The sequence below is a fragment of the Lissotriton vulgaris genome, chromosome 1_1, assembly GCF_964263255.1.
Source record: "Lissotriton vulgaris chromosome 1_1, aLisVul1.2, whole genome shotgun sequence".
NCBI classification, from domain to species: Eukaryota; Metazoa; Chordata; class Amphibia; order Caudata; family Salamandridae; genus Lissotriton; species Lissotriton vulgaris.
This window is the reverse complement of record NC_141685.1, coordinates 1,322,924,458-1,322,946,645: the sequence shown is the minus strand read 5'-3', so window position 1 is coordinate 1,322,946,645 and position 22,188 is coordinate 1,322,924,458. Positions and strand designations below refer to the sequence as shown.

Genomic DNA, 22,188 nt, shown 5'->3' with positions numbered 1-22,188 from the left:
CAAGCCATAGAGTTATAAAGTGCATCCAGGAGAAAGTCTGCGTATACAAATACAGTATCAACTAAACATGGTATATTAAACAAAAATTTATGAGACAAGGAGAGAATCATATCCATCAGAGGTAACAATTGCAGTAAAACAATAATACAATTATATTAAACATAGCATGTACATATGTATGTAGCTGGAAGAAGCTGCAGTGGAATGTTTATCATAAGTTACTTTATCAAAGGACGTGAATGACTTTAGAGGTTATCTCAATTTGTCTATGAAATTTTCCTGTGTGAGTATCTCTACACAGCGGACCAATTTATTACTGTCCGTCTGTTTCTTAAAGGGACAGACGTGTAATCAACCAGTATGGTGGATTTGTGGATCATTCTGTAATTGAAGTTGACTGTTCATAGAAGTTTCATTCAGTGGTGGTGGTGTTAAATCCATGAGTTGGTCATCTAAACTCTCCAGGAAGCATACCAGATCCTCAGGCTCTGTGTAATCCCCTTGATTTCCCATCTATTGGGAGCCACATTGTGGTAGGTTCTAATTTCTAAAAGACTATATTTTATATCCCATTTATGAAGTCTTGACCTAAGTTGCAGGAACGCTTTTCATTTGGCATTGATTTCAGTGGGGAAGTCTGCAGAAATGAATACTTGATGGCCTTCTAAGTCGTGAGAGTCATGTTTATGAGCAGCTGATAGTATTTGGAAAACTTATTCATGACATAGGAGGTATGCAATAATCGGTCTAGGTCTAGATTCAAAGGTTGAGGTGGACGTTCTTGACTGAATCCTGTAAGATCTCTGCAACTCAAGGGAATGCTCAAAAGATATGTTCAGTAGCCATGGTAATAATATTAGTAGCAAGCTCTTCACATCATTATTCACTTCCATCTTTTCAGGAATTCAAGAAAAACAAGCTTTATTCTTTCGGGCCCTATCTTCCCAATCTATTACTTCTTGTTATATATGGCAGAAATCCGTGCCACTTCAGTTATAGGTGGTATTTGAACGGGTATTCCCTCTCTGCAATAAGGAGTGTGTAAACAGGTGCTCTAGTTCCTTACATCTAGTGGAAGGCAATCTCACTCCTTTTCTTTCTTCTTTTGGGGATAGGCGTGAGCTTTCAACATTTGGGGTGAAGGTGTCCATCATTGAGCCAGATTTCTTCAGGACAAATATTCTGAATCCAGAGAACCTTCGCAGAAGCCTAGAGCACGTTTGGAAAGCTGTTCCAGTGGAGGTGAAGCAAAGCTACGGGCTGTCGTACTTTGAATCCTGTAAGTGCTTTTTAATTTGAAGTGGGACGTTGATGGAAAAGAAGCTTCTCATAGTCTTTTTACCGGTGTCCTGAACTTTATTTAGCAGATGAAAGTCAACAAGGTAGGGGAGTAAAGTGGCTTAATTTTCTATGGGAGGACAATTCCTAAAATCTGAATGGAGACCATTAAGTGATAGACTTCCAAACTGGGGCACAGTTTCAGCTACAAAGAGTCTAAACAATTGGGATACACTAAGGTAAAAAGTATAAGGGAGTTGTGGTAAATTTAATATTACCCGGACATAGTTTCTATACATTAATAAAGAATAAGGATAGCTCATACAATGAGAGGCAGAGTCCGTGGTGTCCGAGTCAAAAGGGCTTTATTACAATGACTCGAGTCACTGGAGAATCGGGTTCCATCACCACTAAGGCTCAGGAAGGATCGTCATCTAACGTTTTATTCACATAACACATTATATATAGTAAAGCCATACAATTGTAATGAATAGAGAAGGCGGTACTCTCCAGGCGGAGCAAGTGAAAGAGAGAGATAAGAACACATGGGTGTGAAAGAAGGCATGTAAGGAGGCGTACACGTAGGTGTGCACTTGATGAGTCATAGATGTGTCATAGGTGGGTGGATGCATAGAGGAGGTCTGCAGGGTCAGCAGAAACCTTTACCTTACTTGTTCGCGCAAAACTGGTCATGACGTGAAATTGACGTGTAACTGGGGAGAGCTGGGGGGGAGCTGACTTTAGCACTAGTAGAGGAGTCTGGGATGTCAGAACGACCTGTACCTTTGGCATATCTGATATCTTGTGTTTGGAGGATGTATTGTCTGAAGTAAAGGTCTCCCGAGCAAAAGCTGTTCATCACTAAATGCTAGTGTGTGCATATATTTCTTCATGCATTGCGTGGGGGCCATGGGCTTTCCATGGCAACGCGTTCAGTAAATCACTCACATGGAGACAGAAAGGCTAGGCCCTATGCTCTGCAGGCGGAATATGTTTACCCCTTTCACTAGACTGGAATGTGTTTTTGCGGAGCTGAGCAGATAACTGTAGGCAAAATACCGTCTTGGCAGGCAGGCCAGGCCGGGCCGGGCACCTCTTGGCTGAGCAGGAAGTGAGGGAGAGGTCAGGGATACATAACTAACCTGCAGCTTTCAGAGCAAAAAAGAGGCTCAGAGCCTGAATTCAGGGTCTGGCTCGACTGGGCCACGAAAACGTGTGCTTCTCGACTTTTAAACGTGTACCATGTAAATGCATTGGCAACATAGGCCTCAGTGCGGAATTAACGTTTCATTCATGGAAGGCCTAATAACTGACATGCTAATGTTGAACGGAAATGCAGGGGCATTATTATTACAGGCACGGGATGGGAATTACATGATAACATGGACATACATGGGGCATAGGTACATGGATAGGGTGCGAGTGGGGGACACACTGGTCACATAAAATTTTCTGTTTCCTCATTCCCTCCTTGTCCCCTACTGTGCCCTTCAGGACACATCTATTTTCATGAGACCGTCTATCTGTTCATATAGCATCATTTGCTCGTCTTTTTTCATTTGTGCACGGGAACGGGAATGTGGACGGGGAATACAGGCAGTGGCACACAAGCCGCAAATCGCTGGGCCACATTGCAGACAGAGACAGCAACTGAATACTATGAGCAGTATTATTCCGAGGAATGACAGTACTGTCCATCCCCATCCTGTTATTACACTCCAGAGCCAGCCGGACCAAGACCATGGGTCCTGATGCATCTCACGGGCTATCTTATGGAGTCTGTTTATTGCTGCATACACTGATGGTGCGTTATTAGGAATAAACACACAACAACTGGAGCCGATCACTCTACAAGCTCCGCCCCTATCGGCCAGGATGACGTCAAGAACAAGGCGGTTCTGAAGAACAACAAGTCTCATAGCAGACTGCTCTTCAGTTAAGTTTCCTAAGGCAAAAGTAGTCTCGTTCACTACTGCTTCCAGTGTTCTTGTTAACCTACGTATTAATTTACTATTTTGGACGGGACCTATGAACCAGAAATATCCTTTAATATAATCCTTATACTGGTCCCAAGCTGACTCAGTCTGATCGATAACTGGGGGAATGTCCCTCTTATGTCTAACATGTACGAGTCGCGAATCTCGATGATAATGGGATGGGGCTAGAAAAACAGGTGGCAGTAGGAACGCAATATAACACGTTCCACCCCAGTCTAAGGGCAGACGTACGTAAGCTGTCTGACCGCAAACGAAATAGGAATGGCGGGAAGCTTTGAAAGTAGACTTTCCTTTATCATTGAATTCAACCACAGTATTACAATCACTGTGTCCCAAGTGCACTGAACCATTTTTCCTAACGCATAATTCACCTTTCACTGGTAAGACTGTTATAAACGGTGAACCTGTATTGGTCTCGGACTGGACGTTCAGAATCATGAGATTAAGGGAAACATTCCCTAATTCGTACACTTCATTTTCTAGATCTGTTCCTTTCCTTTGGGGAAAACCAACTTTATCGGGAAAACATGCCTTATTCATTACTATATTCAGGTCCCCCCAAATCCATTCACTCTGGGAATCTGTGGACTTTCTGTCTTGTGTTGATGACATTAAAACAAACCAGGCTCCGCACGAACCATTGTGCGAAAACGGATAAGGAAAGAGGGGCAGAACTCCCTTCATTTTCTGATAAGGTGGGAGTCGGCCACATACCCAGTAATTCGTAACATTGCTGGTCTGGTGAGAATGGTGTAACATACGAATAAAAGTATTGTTGCGCAGTGCTAGTCGATATGACAATTCATGTGGTGGCAGATGACTGAATGTGTGCTCTACAGTATCATTGAAGGAAGAATGTATATGTGAACCAAGAGGAGGAAAGAAAACATGTAGCCTCAAGCTTATACATATAATCGATATACTTAGAAAAAACATAATGATCAGAGTTACTATGCATCTACTGCGTAAACTTTTGCAGTACTTTTCTTTCATCTTTTTCTGCCTATCTCTCTGGCTATTTGGGTCTACGATCTTATACATGTCAGGAACCTGTCTAACCGCTTCACCCGAGGGGGACTTAAACAATTAAACGCTGTCTGACTTACTAGACCGTAGTTTTTGTCTATATTTCTTGTTGCGAAGTCTTTTCTAGCAAAGGGAGTTTAGAGTCAATGTTTTCGGGACAGTTCTCAGAGTCCTTTACTGAACCAAGTCCATGGAAACGTTTCACGTGATGGGCATGGAGCCATCCTTTTCGTCCCTCGACCTTGACGGCAGTCCTCGTCGTCAACAAGACCAATTTGGGCGCGCGCCAGCGGGGCTCCAGAGGGCTTGAGCGGTCGAAGTTGCGGACAAACACCAGGTCTCCCGGAACAATTGCATGAGTCTTCACCTGGGTGTTGTCGGGGAAGGCAGCTGCAACCTGTGAACGACAAGAAAGGAGTGCAGACATCAAGGAAGCCAGGTAATCTGTCAGCATAGTACTGTCGACATCAGTAATTTTTCTCGGCATAGGCGTACCCCACATATTCGGCGGTCTACCAAAAACCACCTCGTACGGCGATAGTCCGGTTCTGGAATGAGCTACCATACGTATGTAAAAGAGGGCAACCGGCAAGGCTACCATCCAATCCACGCCTTTTTCTGCACAGACCTTCGCTAACTTGGTTTTGAGTGTCTGATTGTGTCTCTCTACGAGGCCTGCTGCCTCTGGGTGTCGTACGCAATGGAATTTCCACTGGTACCCTAACAGAAGAGATACTTGTTTCATCAGTTCAGAAGAGAATGGCTGCCCATTATCTGAGTATACGACACGGGGCAAGCCGTATCGCGGAAAGAATTCTCGGACCAACTGCTTGGCAGTGGTCACGGCAGTGTAATCTGGGACTGGGTACGCTTCTGTCCATCTGGATAGGGCACATACAACTACGAGGACATACTTGAATCCTCGACATCTGTCCATCTGAATATAATCCATCTGGAGGACTTCAAAAGGGTGATCAGGAGGATGAAATCCACCTTGTTCCACGGGAATGCCTTTGCCTGGATTGAACTGACAACAGATCATGCAGGTACGCACTTTCTGTTTTGCTGCTGCACGTAAATGGTTGTTGAACCAGATGTTCTGTAAACTGTCTAACATAGCCTTTTCTCCTAAGTGGGCTGGACTATGTGCTGTATTAATGATAGCTTGAACCATGGAGTCAGGGAGGAACCACGTGGCTTTGCCCTTTGTCATCCATCCCTGATCTGTCGGGACCCCTCCTTGTTCAATCCACTTCTTGATTTCGTCTGGAGTGGCATGTGTCTGTATGTCAAGTACATCTTGTGAGGGATCCTTGACTGTCATACAATTTGTCAGTGATAATGCTTCTGTCTTTGTCGTGTCAGTTGGAATGCCTGGTTGAGTCTGAGCTGTAAGTTTAGCTGTTCGGTCTGCCAGGTCGTTACCCTGGGAAATGGTGTCCGTGACTTTAGTATGTGCTTTGCATTTCATGATGGCTATGGCTGTAGGTAAGTATATTGCATCTAACAGGGCTCGAATGAGGGGACCATGCTGAATCTTGGCCCCATGAGAGGTCAGAAAACCTCTCTCCTGCCAGAGGACTCCAAAGTCGTGTACGACTCCGAATGCATACTGTGAATCTGTGTATATGTTTACTTTCAAGTTCTTGGCTCGTATACAGGCTTGGGTCAGAGCGATGAGCTCTGCTGCTTGGGCTGCAGGGTGTCAATACGATGTTACAAAAAGGGGGTGGGGTCGCACACTACTCACACACCGGCGGAAGTTGCCCCTAAGGACTCTGGTCATTGTAGTAGAGTGTTCGCGATGCATCATCTTTCGATCTTGCTATCTTCGCTGTCTTCGCCATCCCTGGACACGTGTTTCGGGTTTTCAACCCTCGTCAGCAGGGATAGGCAGTGTTCTGGGGTCGCCGATGGCTGCCAATATCTGCCAGGTATAGTACCACTCCGGCGCGTATGTGCGGGATCCCAGGCTCGTCAGCCCGCTGCTCAAGGGAGCTTAAAGTTACAAAAAGGGGGTGGGGTCGCACACTACTCACACACCGGCGGAAGTTGCCCCTAAGGACTCTGGTCATTGTAGTAGAGTGTTCGTGATGCATCATCTTTCGATCTTGCTATCTTCGCTGTCTTCGCCATCCCTGGACACGTGTTTCGGGTTTTCAACCCTCGTCAGCAGGGATAGGCAGTGTTCTGGGGTCGCCGATGGCTGCCAATATCTGCCAGGTATAGTACCACTCCGGCGCGTAGGTGCAGGATCCCAGGCTCGTCAGCCCGCTGCTCAAGGGAGCTTAAAGTTACAAAAAGGGGGTGGGGTCGCACACTACTCACACACCGGCGGAAGTTGCCCCTAAGGACTCTGGTCATTGTAGTAGAGTGTTCGCGATGCATCATCTTTCGATCTTGCTATCTTCGCTGTCTTCGCCATCCCTGGACACGTGTTTCGGGTTTTCAACCCTCGTCAGCAGGGATAGGCAGTGTTCTGGGGTCGCCGATGGCTGCCAATATCTGCCAGGTATAGTACCACTCCGGCGCGTAGGTGCGGGATCCCAGGCTCGTCAGCCCGCTGCTCAAGAGAGCTTAAAGTTACAAAAAGGGGGTGGGGTCGCAAACTACTCACACACCGGCGGAAGTTGCCCCTAAGGACTCTGGTCATTGTAGTAGAGTGTTCGCGATGCATCATCTTTCGATCTTGCTATCTTCGCTGTCTTCGCCATCCCTGGACACGTGTTTCGGGTTTTCAACCCTCGTCAGCAGGGATAGGCAGTGTTCTGGGGTCGCCGATGGCTGCCAATATCTGCCAGGTATAGTACCACTCCGGCGCGTATGTGCGGGATCCCAGGCTCGTCAGCCCGCTGCTCAAGGGAGCTTAAAGTTACAAAAAGGGGGTGGGGTCGCACACTACTCACACACCGGCGGAAGTTGCCCCTAAGGACTCTGGTCATTGTAGTAGAGTGTTCGTGATGCATCATCTTTCGATCTTGCTATCTTCGCTGTCTTCGCCATCCCTGGACACGTGTTTCGGGTTTTCAACCCTCGTCAGCAGGGATAGGCAGTGTTCTGGGGTCGCCGATGGCTGCCAATATCTGCCAGGTATAGTACCACTCCGGCGCGTAGGTGCAGGATCCCAGGCTCGTCAGCCCGCTGCTCAAGGGAGCTTAAAGTTACAAAAAGGGGGTGGGGTCGCACACTACTCACACACCGGCGGAAGTTGCCCCTAAGGACTCTGGTCATTGTAGTAGAGTGTTCGCGATGCATCATCTTTCGATCTTGCTATCTTCGCTGTCTTCGCCATCCCTGGACACGTGTTTCGGGTTTTCAACCCTCGTCAGCAGGGATAGGCAGTGTTCTGGGGTCGCCGATGGCTGCCAATATCTGCCAGGTATAGTACCACTCCGGCGCGTAGGTGCGGGATCCCAGGCTCGTCAGCCCGCTGCTCAAGAGAGCTTAAAGTTACAAAAAGGGGGTGGGGTCGCAAACTACTCACACACCGGCGGAAGTTGCCCCTAAGGACTCTGGTCATTGTAGTAGAGTGTTCGCGATGCATCATCTTTCGATCTTGCTATCTTCGCTGTCTTCGCCATCCCTGGACACGTGTTTCGGGTTTTCAACCCTCGTCAGCAGGGATAGGCAGTGTTCTGGGGTCGCCGATGGCTGCCAATATCTGCCAGGTATAGTACCACTCCGGCGCGTAGGTGCGGGATCCCAGGCTCGTCAGCCCGCTGCTCAAGGGAGCTTAAAGTTACAAAAAGGGGGTGGGGTCGCACACTACTCACACACCGGCGGAAGTTGCCCCTAAGGACTCTGGTCATTGTAGTAGAGTGTTCGCGATGCATCATCTTTCGATCTTGCTATCTTCGCTGTCTTCGCCATCCCTGGACACGTGTTTCGGGTTTTCAACCCTCGTCAGCAGGGATAGGCAGTGTTCTGGGGTCGCCGATGGCTGCCAATATCTGCCAGGTATAGTACCACTCCGACGCGTAGGTGCGGGATCCCAGGCTCGTCAGCCCGCTGCTCAAGGGAGCTTAAAGTTACAAAAAGGGGGTGGGGTCGCACACTACTCACACACCGGCGGAAGTTGCCCCTAAGGACTCTGGTCATTGTAGTAGAGTGTTCGCGATGCATCATCTTTCGATCTTGCTATCTTCGCTGTCTTCTCCATCCCTGGACACGTGTTTCGGGTTTTCAACCCTCGTCAGCAGGGATAGGCAGTGTTCTGGGGTCGCCGATGGCTGCCAATATCTGCCAGGTATAGTACCACTCCGGCGCGTAGGTGCGGGATCCCAGGCTCGTCAGCCCGCTGCTCAAGGGAGCTTAAAGTTACAAAAAGGGGGTGGGGTCGCACACTACTCACACACCGGCGGAAGTTGCCCCTAAGGACTCTGGTCATTGTAGTAGAGTGTTCGCGATGCATCATCTTTCGATCTTGCTATCTTCGCTGTCTTCGCCATCCCTGGACACGTGTTTCGGGTTTTCAACCCTCGTCAGCAGGGATAGGCAGTGTTCTGGGGTCGCCGATGGCTGCCAATATCTGCCAGGTATAGTACCACTCCGGCGCGTAGGTGCGGGATCCCAGGCTCGTCAGCCCGCTGCTCAAGGGAGCTTAAAGTTACAAAAAGGGGGTGGGGTGGCACACTACTCACACACCGGCGGAAGTTGCCCCTAAGGACTCTGGTCATTGTAGTAGAGTGTTCGTGATGCATCATCTTTCGATCTTGCTATCTTCGCTGTCTTCGTCATCCCTGGACACGTGTTTCGGGTTTTCAACCCTCGTCAGCAGGGATAGGCAGTGTTCTGGGGTCGCCGATGGCTCCCAATATCTGCCAGGTATAGTACCACTCCGGCGCGTAGGTGCGGGATCCCAGGCTCGTCAGCCCGCTGCTCAAGGGAGCTTAAAGTTACAAAAAGGGGGTGGGGTCGCACACTACTCACACACCGGCGGAAGTTGCCCCTAAGGACTCTGGTCATTGTAGTAGAGTGTTCGCGATGCATCATCTTTCGATCTTGCTATCTTCGCTGTCTTCGCCATCCCTGGACACGTGTTTCGGGTTTTCAACCCTCGTCAGCAGGGATAGGCAGTGTTCTGGGGTCGCCGATGGCTGCCAATATCTGCCAGGTATAGTACCACTCCGGCGCGTAGGTGCGGGTTCCCAGGCTCGGCAGCCCGCTGCTCAAGGGAGCTTAAAGTTACAAAAAGGGGGTGGGGTCGCACACTACTCACACACCGGCGGAAGTTGCCCCTAAGGACTCTGGTCATTGTAGTAGAGTGTTCGCGATGCATCATCTTTCGATCTTGCTATCTTCGCTGTCTTCGCCATCCCTGGACACGTGTTTCGGGTTTTCAACCCTCGTCAGCAGGGATAGGCAGTGTTCTGGGGTCGCCGATGGCTGCCAATATCTGCCAGGTATAGTACCACTCCGGCGCGTAGGTGCGGGATCCCAGGCTCGTCAGCCCGCTGCTCAAGGGAGCTTAAAGTTACAAAAAGGGGGTGGGGTCGCACACTACTCACACACCGGCGGAAGTTGCCCCTAAGGACTCTGGTCATTGTAGTAGAGTGTTCGCGATGCATCATCTTTCGATCTTGCTATCTTCGCTGTCTTCGCCATCCCTGGACACGTGTTTCGGGTTTTCAACCCTCGTCAGCAGGGATAGGCAGTGTTCTGGGGTCGCCGATGGCTGCCAATATCTGCCAGGTATAGTACCACTCCGGCGCGTAGGTGCGGGATCCCAGGCTCGTCAGCCCGCTGCTCAAGGGAGCTTAAAGTTACAAAATGGGGGTGGGGTCGCACACTACTCACACACCGGCGGAAGTTGCCCCTAAGGACTCTGGTCATTGTAGTAGAGTGTTCGCGATGCATCATCTTTCGATCTTGCTATCTTCGCTGTCTTCGCCATCCCTGGACACGTGTTTCGGGTTTTCAACCCTCGTCAGCAGGGATAGGCAGTGTTCTGGGGTCGCCGATGGCTGCCAATATCTGCCAGGTATAGTACCACTCCGGCGCGTAGGTGCGGGATCCCAGGCTCGTCAGCCCGCTGCTCAAGGGAGCTTAAAGTTACAAAAAGGGGGTGGGGTCGCACACTACTCACACACCGGCGGAAGTTGCCCCTAAGGACTCTGGTCATTGTAGTAGAGTGTTCGCGATGCATCATCTTTCGATCTTGCTATCTTCGCTGTCTTCGCCATCCCTGGACACGTGTTTCGGGTTTTCAACCCTTGTCAGCAGGGATAAGCAGTGTTCTGGGGTCGCCGATGGCTGCCAATATCTGCCAGGTATAGTACCACTCCGGCGCGTAGGTGCGGGATCCCAGGCTCGTCAGCCCGCTGCTCAAGGGAGCTTAAAGTTACAAAAAGGGGGTGGGGTCGCACACTACTCACACACCGGCGGAAGTTGCCCCTAAGGACTCTGGTCATTGTAGTAGAGTGTTCGCGATGCATCATCTTTCGATCTTGCTATCTTCGCTGTCTTCGCCATCCCTGGACACGTGTTTCGGGTTTTCAACCCTCGTCAGCAGGGATAGGCAGTGTTCTGGGGTCGCCGATGGCTGCCAATATCTGCCAGGTATAGTACCACTCCGGCGCGTAGGTGCGGGTTCCCAGGCTCGGCAGCCCGCTGCTCAAGGGAGCTTAAAGTTACAAAAAGGGGGTGGGGTCGCACACTACTCACACACCGGCGGAAGTTGCCCCTAAGGACTCTGGTCATTGTAGTAGAGTGTTCGCGATGCATCATCTTTCGATCTTGCTATCTTCGCTGTCTTCGCCATCCCTGGACACGTGTTTCGGGTTTTCAACCCTCGTCAGCAGGGATAGGCAGTGTTCTGGGGTCGCCGATGGCTGCCAATATCTGCCAGGTATAGTACCACTCCGGCGCGTAGGTGCGGGATCCCAGGCTCGTCAGCCCGCTGCTCAAGGGAGCTTAAAGTTACAAAAAGGGGGTGGGGTCGCACACTACTCACACACCGGCGGAAGTTGCCCCTAAGGACTCTGGTCATTGTAGTAGAGTGTTCGCGATGCATCATCTTTCAATCTTGCTATCTTCGCTGTCTTCGCCATCCCTGGACACGTGTTTCGGGTTTTCAACCCTCGTCAGCAGGGATAGGCAGTGTTCTGGGGTCGCCGATGGCTGCCAATATCTGCCAGGTATAGTACCACTCCGGCGCGTAGGTGCGGGATCCCAGGCTCGTCAGCCCGCTGCTCAAGGGAGCTTAAAGTTACAAAAAGGGGGTGGGGTCGCACACTACTCACACACCGGCGGAAGTTGCCCCTAAGGACTCTGGTCATTGTAGTAGAGTGTTCGCGATGCATCATCTTTCGATCTTGCTATCTTCGCTGTCTTCGCCATCCCTGGACACGTGTTTCGGGTTTTCAACCCTCGTCAGCAGGGATAGGCAGTGTTCTGGGGTCGCCGATGGCTGCCAATATCTGCCAGGTATAGTACCACTCCGGCGCGTAGGTGCGGGATCCCAGGCTCGTCAGCCCGCTGCTCAAGGGAGCTTAAAGTTACAAAAAGGGGGTGGGGTCGCACACTACTCACACACCGGCGGAAGTTGCCCCTAAGGACTCTGGTCATTGTAGTAGAGTGTTCGCGATGCATCATCTTTCGATCTTGCTATCTTCGCTGTCTTCGCCATCCCTGGACACGTGTTTCGGGTTTTCAACCCTCGTCAGCAGGGATAAGCAGTGTTCTGGGGTCGCCGATGGCTGCCAATATCTGCCAGGTATAGTACCACTCCGGCGCGTAGGTGCGGGATCCCAGGCTCGTCAGCCCGCTGCTCAAGGGAGCTTAAAGTTACAAAAAGGGGGTGGGGTCGCACACTACTCACACACCGGCGGAAGTTGCCCCTAAGGACTCTGGTCATTGTAGTAGAGTGTTCGCGATGCATCATCTTTCGATCTTGCTATCTTCGCTGTCTTCGCCATCCCTGGACACGTGTTTCGGGTTTTCAACCCTCGTCAGCAGGTGCCTTTGTGTGGTACTATACCTGGTAATATTTGGCAGCACACAGCAACCCCAGAAGATAAGAAGATAGCCTAATCCCTGCTGATGAGGGGTAAATACCCCGAAACACGTGTACAGGGATGGCGAAGATTTGAAGATACGCGAGAATTCGAAAGAAGATACATCGCAGAGAACGGTACTACAATTACCATAGTCCTTAGGGGCGATCCCGCTGGTGTATTAGCAGTGTGCGACCCCATTCTGGTGAATATTTATGCTCCTTGGAGTTTGGGCTGACGAGCTCGGGACCCCGCACCTGCGCGCCTTTGTGTGGTACTATACCTGGTAATATTTGGCAGCACACAGCAACCCCAGAAGATAAGAAGATAGCCTAATCCCTGCTGATGAGGGGTAAATACCCCGAAACACGTGTACAGGGATGGCGAAGATTTGAAGATACGTGAGAATTCGAAAGAAGATACATCGCAGAGAACGGTACTACAATTACCATAGTCCTTAGGGGCGATCCCGCTGGTGTATTAGCAGTGTGCGACCCCATTATGGTGAATGTTTATGCTCCTTGGAGTTTGGGCTGACGAGCTCGGGAGCCCGCACCTGCGCGCCTTTGTGTGGTACTATACCTGGTAATATTTGGCAGCACACAGCAACCCCAGAAGATAAGAAGATAGCCTAATCCCTGCTGATGAGGGGTAAATACCCCGAAACACGTGTACAGGGATGGCGAAGATTTGAAGATACGCGAGAATTCGAAAGAAGATACATCGCAGAGAACGGTACTACAATTGCCATAGTCCTTAGGGGCGATCCCGCTGGTGTATTAGCAGTGTGCGACCCCATTCTGGTGAATGTTTATGCTCCTTGGAGTTTGGGCTGACGAGCTCGGGACCCCGCACCTGCACGCCTTTGTGTGGTACTATACCTGGTAATATTTGGCAGCACACAGCAACCCCAGAAGATAAGAAGATAGCCTAATCCAAGCTGATGAGGGGTAAATACCCCGAAACACGTGTACAGGGATGGCGAAGATTTGAAGATACGCGAGAATTCGAAAGAAGATACATCTCAGAGAACGGTACTACAATTACCATAGTCCTTAGGGGCGATCCCGCTGGTGTATTAGCAGTGTGCGACCCCATTCTGGTGAATGTCTATACGATGTGTCTCTATGACTTCAGTATCAGTGGTCACTGCATATGCGGCCACTAGCTCTCCTGTGCTTGTTCTCATGCATGAACCATCCACATAAAGTGTCAGGTCTGGGTCGGGTAATGCAATGTCTGTCAAGTCTTGTCTCGGCTTCGTCACTGTGTTAATTACTTCCACACAGTCATGTGGTGCAGGGTCTGCTGTGCTTGAGGGCAAAAGTGTAGCAGGGTTTAACGTGTTGCATCGTCTGATCTCTATGTGTGGCTGGAACAATGTCAGTTCATATCCTGTCAGTCTTGCTATAGTCAGGTGCTGTGTCTGTGTCCTGTTCAAGAGAACTTCCACTGAGTGTGGAACCTGTACTGTCAGGGGATGTCCTAACACTATGGAATCGCTTTGTCTGATTGCTAGAGCTGTTGCTGCAACTGATTTTAGGCACGCAGGCAGAGCCTGGGCCACTGGATCCAATGTACTAGAAAAGTAAGCACAAGGCTTGTGTTTTCCTGCTTGATCCTGTGTAAGGACAGATAATGCTGTGCCATCGCGTTCAGTGACAAAAAGTGTAAAAGGTTTGCTGTAACATGGTGTCGCTAAAACTGGTGCTTGACATAGGGCTTTCTTCAATTCATCAAATGCAAGGGTATGTTCCTGAGTCCAAGGGAGGGCAGTCAAAGTCGCTGCCTCCTGTGTTGTCAACTGTATGAGTGGTTTGGCTAGATATGCGTACTGAGGAATCCATTGTCGGCAGTAAGAAGTGAGGCCGATGAAGGCCCGTACTTCCTTTTGTGTCTTGGGCTGTGGAAGATGTGCAATTAACTGAATGCGGTCAGGTGTCAACTGTCTACCCCTCTTGGACAGCAAGTGTCCAAGGTACACCACTTGCTGTGCACAGAATTGTAGCTTTGAAGGGGACACTTTGTGCCCCTTCTCTGCCAGGAAGTATAAGACCGTCAGTGATGCACGTTCACAGTCTCGTTCTGTTCGTGCTGTGATCAAAAGATCATCAACATATTGGAGCAGTGCAGTGTCAGTAGGCATGTGAATACTGTCTAGTTGTCTTTTCAATGCTTGACTGTAAATACTAGGACTTTCTGTGAACCCTTGAGGAGCCCTCGTAAATTTGAAGCTTCGGCCATTTAAACAGAATCCGAAGAGGTATTGGCTCTCCGGATGGATCGGGACACTAAAGAAGGCGTTCTTGAGATCAATTACAGTAAAGAACGTCGCTTCAGAATCAATTGCAGTCAATAGTGAAGAAATGTCTGGGACCACTGGGTACTGTGGTATTATGCATTTGTTCAGTTCTCGGAGGTCAATCACTAGTCTGTAGACCGGAGATGCATTTGGGTCAGTTCGTTTAAGAATCGGAATGATAGGAGAATTACATACATTGGAGTTAGTTTCTACAACCACTCCCTGTGCAATGAGTTCGTCAACAATTTTCAGTAATGCAACTACAGCATCAGGTGGCAACTTGTATTGTCGGATTCGTGGCAGTACAACTCCTTGCTTGAGTGTGACACGGTATGGTGTAATGTGCATGTAACCTACATCAGTCGGACCTCGCGCCCATAAATGCTGTGGTACATTCTGGAGTCTGGGGTCAAAATCTCTCAATACATAATGTCCTTTAAAATCACGTAAAAACAATCTCACTCCTTCCGGAGAACAACAAATCACTGCTCCTAGTTCTTTCAATGTCTTTATACCAAGCAAGTTTTCTGGACATGATTTCGTAAGCAACAAGTCTGTAGTACGGGACAATGGACCAACTTCTAGGGAAACTGGCTTTGACACTTCGTTAACAATAGGCTTTCCTGAAAATCCCAGGGAAATATTCTGTGAGCCTGAGAGGGGTGCCCCTGGAACCTCGTCATGACTGATGGTAGTTCTGCTCGCCCCTGTGTCAATCAGAAATTTTCTGTCTTTCCCCAATACATGACTATGTACATAGGGACCCTCTTGATCTACAGGAACCTCAATAAGGGGCAAGCCAACCTCCCTCTCTAGGCTGTTTCATGAATACTGTTGATAATCTGGGTAGTCTGACTGTGCATACTGGTACATTTGTTGTGTGACATGTTGTGTGGCAGCAATGGGTTGGGGTACAGCTACTGTCTGTTGCGTATTCTGTGGCGTTTGCGTGTTCTGCGGAACATTATCCTGTCTAGGAGGACGCGGTCTTTCTTTCGTCTTGCCTGTAGCTATATTGTGTTTCAGGACAGCACATTCATTTATATAGTGACCTGGCTGTTTACAGTAGTTACAGTTCCCTTTGACAGGTGCCGTGCCCTTTTTCTGGCCATCAGCTGGAACTGATTGAGCAACTAGTACTTTCATTTTCGTATCTTTCATGCGTCTCTTTTCGTGTTCCTGTTCTTCTCTAATTCGGTTCTGGTGGTACTGTAACATTTGTAACATTTGGGAAGGGCTATTTGCTTGCCAGGTACTCTCGACCTTCAGTACTCTATTTTTGATCTGGGGTAAGGAATTCTCTACTAATTTGCTCACAAAAAGATGTGGGTACGATTCACTACTTGGCTTCAGGCCACTGTTAATAGTAAAACATTTTTCGAATCTAGAATAAAAATCACTAGTGTCTTCATCTTGTTTCTGTTTGCAGGCTGAAATAGCATCCCAATCTTCCTTTTTAGTAGTCAATAATCTCGGCAAAACCTGTATCAGTAGTTCGGGTAGTTCCTTAGCTTTGTCCCCAAGACCAACACCCGGGCCTCGGAGTTTATCCTCGTCTTCTAATTCTGTCCAGCTGATCTTTTTCTCTCCCACCTCCCAATCTTTTTCTTTGAGTTTTTCGTAAATGCCTGCTGGTAACAGTACTTTCAATAATTTAATGGTATCAGCGTATGTATACTCTCCCATGCGGAGCATGTCTTTTAATTCGCGGTGGAACCCCCCTGGGTCTTTATCGTGACAGGGCAGTCATTTTTTCATTTCCAATAATTCCATTTTCTTCAAGGGTGTGTAAACGTATACTCGTTGAAGCTCACCCCCTGCAGTTCTAATGGGATGAACCTCTCGTAGGGGATTCTGTCTATCTATATAGAAGGTCTTCCTTTCTCGATGTGGGGCAGGAACCAAGTGCGGGGTCAGAAAAGTCAAGTACTTATGTCGTTGATCTAGAATAACATTAATTAATTCGGTACCTAGGCCTCTCCATCTTGCTAGGAGTAAATTGTCCAATAATTTTAACAAGGGACCTGGATCAGAATGCTGACTCTCGAAAAATGTGATGAGATGTTGAATCATGTAAATACCAGCTAAACGCTGTTCTTCCGGAGGGAGATTCAAAAATGTTTGCGCTACTATGTCATCCTTATATATGTTAGAATTACAAGCCCATTGAACTGCTGACCGGGCTAGTTCCTGTTCATGCAGAGTACTAAGTTCACTACTCCCTACTCGTTTTTTCAGTGCATGTTCAGTAGCTTGGAATAGGTGTTCAAGGGAATATTTTTCTGGTATTGGAGAGAGGGAACGTTTATGGTAATCTAGGCCTATGGGTCTATCAAACGGTCTTGCCCTACCTACGTAATTCATTTTATTTATTTCCTCTGATTCTATATCATCCTCATCTGAGACTTCGTCGTCTTCTTTCTCGGCTTGCTTCTCGGCCTGTTCTTTCTTGTGTATATCAAGAATTTCTTTACGAATTTTCCTGTACATGCTTTCTATTCTGTTCTGTGTATCATCTTTACCAATAGTTATATTGTCACTCCAAGTCTTCATACCTTTAGTTACTTCTTTATCTGGCTGGTCTCGTTCCCTAATCAAACAATTAATCAAAAACTGTAAGAGCATGCGTTGAAGCTCCACTTTTCTATTTGCCATGGCCTCATGTATACTTTCTGGTCCCTCCCCCGTTCTAATGAAATGGTATATTCTGTCTAAATGTTCCTTCATGTCTGGTAAAGTAATCAAATAGTCTGCAACGCGTCTTAAACGTATTGAGTATATGAGCATTGCGCCCTCACCTGGTACTGGATCATATATACAATCGGTAAGGGACTGTCTAAGAGATGCTGGTGTCATTGGTTTTGGCGTGTGTTGTAGTGCTAATTCTCGTAATGTTCGTGATAGTGGTGGTGGGGTGTGCGGTGTGTGTGGTATGTCTCTAGTGGGCCCCCCTCCCGATGCCCCTTGACTTGAGTCGCCTAGGCTTGAGTCGGCTTTCACTGCCAGCGTTGCCGCTGGTAATGCGGGTTGATCTTGTACTACTGGTGGTTGGTGAAAAGGATTTGTAGGGATGGTGACAGGAGGATTGGTAGGGTTGGGAGGAGTAAAATCTTCATTTACATACTCCGGAGCAGCGTCGTCTAAATAGGAGGAAAGAAAAATGTCCGCGGCTGTCTGTTTATGACCATGGACTTTTGTCGGGATCAGTGGTGGTGGCAAGTTAATGGGTACTTCCGGGGTTACTTTAGGTAGGCCCTCAGCGAGGAGGGGATACATGCCTTTAATAAGGGCATTTCTTTGTCTATCAATTTGTTCTGCCTTAACCCGTTCACCTTCTTCTTTTAGTTCTTTTTCTTTGGCTTTTTCTGATGCTTCCCTACTTCTCTCTGCTTTGTGAATTTCTTTCTCTGTTCTTCTATGCGCTTCTTTATGCCACAACTCTATGGCATCTTTCTGGGATTGTCTAGCTTTCTTTTTCCACAGTGCTTCTTCTACTCTCATGATGCAATCAGCATCCCATGTCCCTGAGACAGGCCATCTATATTTCTCTTCCAGATCCTTCGTGTAATCTACCCATAAATCTAAAAACAGTATGGCATCTAGCCCATGTTTCTGGTACATAAAATGTCCAGGAGTGTCCCTAGGCGGGACGGGAACTGCCTCTTCGAGTATCCCTTTCCTGGTCCCTATCTGACGTAATTTCGAAAACAGCGGCATGTTTGACCTAGCTTGAACGAAAACACAGTAAGTACAATAATAGACTAAGAACAATCATTCATACCACGACATTAAAACATTTGAAACAGATACCAACTAGTACATAGAAAAACACAATCCTAAAATAACCTCGTTTACTGTATGCACTGCTAGAACAGTACAGTCATACTGGTCTCATAAAAAGACACGTCTTTACCGCATCCACCTAAATGGACACGTCTGTACCGGATCTGTGTACCCAGACCCGTCTTGACCGGGCTCACAATAAATTAACCCGTCTATATGCGTTCCCAACAACGGTACTCACCGGGAAGCAAAACTGAAGGCCTCGGGAAACTCGATACTGGACTGGACTGCTACGGCTTCTTGCTGCGCATGCGCCTCGGAACAGGTGGGCCTCGGGATACCTCGGACCTTGCTCTCTCGGCTTGGGCACTGGTCGGGATGGTCCGCAATCCTCACCGCCTCGTGTGGATGCCTGGTCGCAGTCTCCGTCTCCTCCGTGGGCCTGAGGGAGTTGGCAGGAAATCCCGCTGACGTGTACACTAGAAGTCCGTCACGGCTATAGAAGGGGTCAGGGGGCTGCGCCTACATCACCGGCGCGTGGGGAAGGGGACTAGTCCCTATTCGGGTGCCAAATTATGTGGTAAATTTAATATTACCCGGACATAGTTTCTATACATTAATAAAGAATAAGGATAGCTCATACAATGAGAGGCAGAGTCCGTGGTGTCCGAGTCAAAAGGGCTTTATTACAATGACTCGAGTCACTGGAGAATCGGGTTCCATCACCACTAAGGTTCAGGAAGGATCGTCATCTAACGTTTTATTCACATAACACATTATATATAGTAAAGCCATACAATTGTAATGAATAGAGAAGGCGGTACTCTCCAGGTGGAGCAAGTGAAAGAGAGAGATAAGAACACATGGGCGTGAAAGAAGGCGTGTAAGGAGGCGTATACGTAGGTGTGCACTTGATGAGTCATAGATGTGTCATAGGTGGGTGGATGCATAGAGGAGGTCTGCAGGGTCAGCAGAAACCTTTACCTTACTTGTTCGCGCAAAACTGGTCATGACGTGAAATTGACGTGTAACTGGGGAGAGCTGGGGGGGAGCTGACTTTAGCACTAGTAGAGGAGTCTGGGATGTCAGAACGACCTGTAACTTTGGCATATCTGATATCTTGTGTTTGGAGGATGTATTGTCTGAAGTAAAGGTCTCCCGAGCAAAAGCTGTTCATCACTAAATGCTAGTGTGTGCATATCTTTCTTCATGCATTGCGTGGGGGCCATGGGCTTTCCATGGCAACGCGTTCAGTAAATCACTCACATGGAGACAGAAAGGCTAGGCCCTATGCTCTGCAGGCGGAATATGTTTACCCCTTTCACTAGACTGGAATGTGTTTTTGCGGAGCTGAGCAGATAACTGTAGGCAAAATACCGTCTTGGCAGGCAGGCCAGGCCGGGCCGGGCACCTCTCGGCTGAGCAGGAAGTGAGGGAGAGGTCAGGGATACATAACTAACCTGCAGCTTTCAGAGCAAAAAAGAGGCTCAGAGCCTGAATTCAGGGTCTGGCTCGACTGGGCCACGAAAACGTGTGCTTCTCGACTTTTAAACGTGTACCATGTAAATGCATTGGCAACATAGGCCTCAGTGCGGAATTAACGTTTCATTCATGGAAGGCCTAATAACTGACATGCTAATGTTGAACGGAAATGCAGGGGCATTATTATTACAGGCACGGGATGGGAATTACATGATAACATGGACATACATGGGGCATAGGTACATGGATAGGGTGCGAGTGGGGGACACACTGGTCACATAAAATTTTCTGTTTCCTCAGAGTGATTGAGAGCCATATTCCTAGAACCTTGCCACAGTAAATAAAACATTTTTTTTTCAGTTAATCAAATTCACATTAGAAATATTAGAAAATATATTCTCATATAACAAATGATCAAATCTGGCCAGGTAAGTCAAAAGTTTCCAATATTGCTTATATCTCTGAAAGATCTATGGGAAAAACACTCATCATTGAGCATTATCCCCCCCCCCACCCAAAGATTTCTTAATCGTTTGGTGCACACTGGCTCATCACAGTTAGCCATCTTCTTGTTTAGTCTATGTAGTGGTTTAACATATTCTTTTTAATCTCCACAGACTGTAAATACATGCATGAAATGACGCAGTTGACCACACCCAAGCTGCATCTGGTCACGGACAGTATGGAACATGCCCTGACGGCAGTACATCCGCGAACCCGTTACTCTGCTGGCTGGTATGCGAAGTTGTACTACATTCCATTGTCCTACATGCCAACATCGTGGGCTGACCCACTGCTTACCTTCTTACCAAAGAAGGACTAAATCATGCCCAATCATGGTCAATGTTGGTTTTGTGAAGAAAAATCGATGAAGATACCAACGTATGTCACTGTAGCCTCTGATGTTTCTGCAATAGGTCTGCATTTGTTTGCAAGAAGAAAATCATAGATTTGAATACATGCCCTGTAAAATTCAATTTTCAAAGTAACTGGTACATGCATGCTCACCTGAAATTTCCTGTTTCTATATTGTAACACACCTTTGTCTCTCTTCCTTCGTTTCCATTGTACCTTCAGTGGCTTGTCAACAAGCCATGATGTCGCAGATGTATGTCTATTATGAGCACTGTTTATGCAAAGTATCTTGTAATTAAGAAAATGCAAATAAAAACGAGCTAAAAAACAATAAAAATACAGCCATAAAAATACATCTGAAACGTAGGAGGACAAGGAGATTTATTTTGGACAGTCCAGTATACAGTCTACTAAGTGATTTCAACAATAACAATGGGGAACACCATTACGATATAGAAATTCTACGTCACATATTAATGGTCTAGAATGTCACTGGTCAGTAGGAGCATCTGCTCTTGGAAGCAAGTGGCTTCACCCACCTGAAGGTGGCATGCTGCATCATCAGGCCTGCTCCTCTTTGGGCTGGCGCTGCGATGCCCAACAGGCCCCACGACGTAACAGCTAGCTGGAGATCTTTTTGATTTGCCTGAGGAGCACTGTGGATATTAGTTATGTTAGATATTTTTGTATAGCGCTTGGCTGCCCCAACACCAGGGCGTCCCAGCGCTGGTGGACGGAAGGCTAGGGAAGGTGAAGCTAGACAGATGAAAAGACGGCCAGGTATAATCAGTTCCTGAATGCCCAAGGGACATGTGCGAAAACAGTTAGTATATCCACGTGTATGAGTAGGGAGTTTTGGAATAGAACTGAGTTAAAATTAACCTATTTCAGGGCTTCCGACACCACATAGTCCTCTGTCAGCTCCTACTCCCCCTCTTTCGATGCTCTTGAACAGCCAGCCTGAATGCCTCAGGAATCCTGCTTGTTTGAGTCCCCTGTGGGAAGTAAGTAAAAATAATAAGGGAACTGCTGAGGCTAAGGTTTAGCCCTGTAGGGGGAATAACAAGGCACATTCCGACACAAACCACAACTGGAAAAAAATCAAGTACAATACACTTTGCTTACCCTGATATAGGGGTGGGTAGTTACACATAGGTGGGTGGGATAATCCTCGCCTCCGAGTACTTAAAAGAATTTAAACTTTCCATTACGATAGCTAGTACATTTTTCATTCTATGTCAGGACTGGAGGTGAGGATTATGCTTGTTTAAAGCTTACTCACCACCAAGTGAGCCATATCAATCACCGGTTTGAAGTAAAACCACTTGAAGGTAGAGTCTGAAGACCAATTTGCAGCGTTCAGAATTTCTTCCAGATGAGCTGCCAGGGTACATGCTTTAGAGGCCAAAGCCCCACTAGCCGAATGGGTGCCTAAAACCCGAAGGTCGATGCCCGCTTGTTGCATCATCCA

At 47.9% G+C, this 22,188-nt stretch overlaps 1 protein-coding gene across 1 annotated transcript in view; it reads left to right on the top strand.

Annotated features, from left to right (window-relative positions):
• LOC147749085 (retinol dehydrogenase 7-like) overlaps positions 1 to 21,054 on the top strand; it is an 85,260-nt gene extending 64,206 nt beyond the window's left edge. The window contains exons 3-4 of the mRNA XM_086965949.1: positions 1,116 to 1,279; positions 20,480 to 21,054. Coding sequence (XP_086822075.1) covers positions 1,116 to 1,279; positions 20,480 to 20,685 — 370 coding nt within the window. The 3' untranslated portion in view covers positions 20,686 to 21,054. The remainder of the gene's footprint in view (positions 1 to 1,115; positions 1,280 to 20,479) is intronic.
• The last annotated feature ends 1,134 nt before the right edge of the window (positions 21,055 to 22,188 follow it).